Source organism: Sinocyclocheilus rhinocerous, unplaced genomic scaffold (assembly GCF_001515625.1).
Source record: "Sinocyclocheilus rhinocerous isolate Xijiao unplaced genomic scaffold, SAMN03320098_v1.1 scaffold192, whole genome shotgun sequence".
Lineage (NCBI taxonomy): Eukaryota > Metazoa > Chordata > Actinopteri > Cypriniformes > Cyprinidae > Sinocyclocheilus > Sinocyclocheilus rhinocerous.
Window position 1 is genome coordinate 2,088,507 of NW_015627892.1, and position 2,681 is coordinate 2,091,187.

The 2,681-nt window shown below is 39.5% G+C and overlaps 1 protein-coding gene across 2 annotated transcripts in view; it reads right to left on the reverse strand.

The window, feature by feature from the left end:
- Nucleotides 1-2,681, reverse strand: part of LOC107736897 (netrin receptor UNC5D-like) — a 240,457-nt gene that overhangs the window by 79,095 nt on the left and 158,681 nt on the right. For both annotated transcript variants that reach the window (XM_016548287.1, XM_016548286.1), the window contains exon 2: nucleotides 1,323-1,523. In XM_016548287.1, the coding sequence (XP_016403773.1) occupies nucleotides 1,323-1,523 (201 nt within the window). The remainder of the gene's footprint in view (nucleotides 1-1,322; nucleotides 1,524-2,681) is intronic.

Consider the following 2,681-nt stretch of genomic DNA (forward strand, 5'->3'; position numbering starts at 1 on the left):
ACTTAAATTTAATTACTATTTATTTTTAAATATAACAAGCAACACTCAACTTTAAAAAAATGCATGCAAACAAATTAACTTCTAAATTATAAAAATTCTATTTGTTGTTGAAATATATTAATTTACACAGTGCCTCTCATAACTTGTTCCATAATAGATTTATTTAAACATTAAATAAGACATAACTAACATGTAAAGTAAAATATAATGAGTATATAGTCTAATAATTCGCGAAAAGCTCTTTTCTAGACTTCATTTATAGCGCACTAGCAAGCTGTGGACACTGATGACTTCCTGAGGTAAATTAAATGCTATGTGACATTTTGTTTACAAGCTGTTTTATTGCCGTCTTTCCCAGGTTGAAACACTGATTGAGCGATTACATGAGGCAGGAGGTGTTCATTCATTTATTTTGCGTTAAACCTAGTAGTAAAGAGAAAGGGATGATCACGCTCACTCGTGCTTCACGCTGCCGCTTGTCCTAAGGCATTTAGTACGTGTCGCGCCACATCAAAAAGCGTCAAAACGGCATTTATTGTTTGAATTTCCTGAAAAAGACATAATTTGAAAGATGAGACTTTGTTTCTTATCAAAAGGAACAGTATATAAAACTGGAAGTTTCCAATGAAGTTCCGCTCGTGCAGTGGTTAAAATAATGCTGTATTTGTTCGGTACACATGCGTAGAAATATCTACTCTAAACTTCACCAGAAGTGAATATCTTTTATCAATAACAGATAAGGATGAAAGAAATAAGTACAAAAGGTAAAAACATGCCTGAAATGAGCCAGGCTACTTTTCAAACATTTTTGAATATAAAGCAGCAATTCACGCCTGGGTCAAGTACTGATCCGGCGGGGGGGGGTTTAGAATTTGCACCAGCAAACACTAAATGCAACAATCAGTCTCTTTCAAGCTCTTACAGATAGCACACTATGTTTGATGGAGAGTGAACTGAAAGATGAAAGCTGCGAAAAGTTGAGCCGAACGTCTGCTGCTGTAGGATTTTACATTCTGGATGCCACTCTCCCAGCAGGCACTGACAGACAGATATAAGGTGCATTAAAGGAATAGTCCACCCAAAAATGAAAATTTGCTGTAAACTTACTCACCTTCAGGCCATCCAAAATGCAGTTTGTTTCTTCATCGGAACAGATTTGAAGAAATTTATCATTACATCTCTTGCTCACCAATGGATCCTCTGAATAAACAAACTTATCTATGTCTTGTATAGCCTGAGGGTAATTTCAGTAAATTTCAGCAAAATTTCTTTTTTTGGGTGAACTATTTCTTTAAAGAGAAGGACAGCACATGGGTATTTACCCGTTCCTAGTTCAGTGTGCTCCAAGGAAGTGTGTTGGTTCTGATGGACCCAATCCCCGTTGCATTTAAAGAAGATCTGGAGGGCAGGACGTGCACGGCAACGTAGCTTGATGGGGTTGCTTTTGACAATGTACGCATCATCGGGCTCCTGCAGAAAGTGAGGCAGCGTTCCAGACATCGCTGAGAGACCATCACGTGACCCTGTAACAAAAATTCAGGAGTTATACGTCAGCTCTAGCAGAAAAGTCACTGATTCATTCAAAATGAAGCAAAAATGTCTAACCGGCCAAATCCGCTCAGCTGACAGCTACCTATCTGTGAGTTCCTATAATCAGACACATCAACTAGGGCTCCCTGACAGCAAGCTTACTCACTTCTTTAACTGGCCTGTCAATCACTTTCAAAAGCGCTCTCAGGTTGGATGACGTTTTCAAACAAGCACCATATGAGCCGGCGACACCGAGAGATAAAGTGAAAACTGCCCTAAAGCAGCTGAAGGTGCCTGCAGATGATTTTAGCACCATGGACAGCAGCCAGTAGATACTCAATAGTATGAGCATTTTCAGGACCACAGACAGCTCTTTTGGGCTCTGTGGCTTCACATTAAATCAGACATTATATGCAGGTGTTTGCTCTGTTCCAAAACCCAGTGAGCTGCTAATGGAGGCAACATTTTAAGGTAAAGCATAACGCTTGACAACGCAAAGGCTGTTCCAAAAGGTGGGTAACTTAATTATGCTGCCTCCTAAAATATCTTATTTTAGACTGTCCTAAGACAGCACAGCATGTGTTCATGCATCTCACATTCACTGTAATGGTCTCAGTAGAAATACAAACTGAAGTTGGAGAATGAAGTGATAAAAACGTTGAATGTAAATAAACCAAATCTTAGCAAACCTGGGAAGACAAATTGAAGGTTAAAGGGATAGTTCACCCACAAATGAAAATTTGATGTTTATCTGCTTACCCCCAGGGCATCCAAGATGTAGGTGACTTTGTTTCTTCAGTAGAACACAAACGAAGAGACTCAAACAGTTGCAGTCTGTCAGTCATATAATGTAAGTGAATGGGAATCACGGCTTTGAGAGTCAAAAAAACATACACAAACAAAACCAAATTAAACCCTGTGGCTCGTGACGATACACTGATGTGTAAAGACACGAAACGATCGGTCTGTGCAAGAAACTGAACAGTATTTATGTCATTTTTTTACCTCTGATTCACACAATGTCCGAACTGTCCTGAGCGCATTTGCGTCTTCTTCTTCAGCCTGCGCGTGACGCTTCTTCTTCTTCTTCTTGCTTTATGGCAGATCGCAGACTTATAAGTGCATTACCGCCACCCATCTCTCAAATGGAC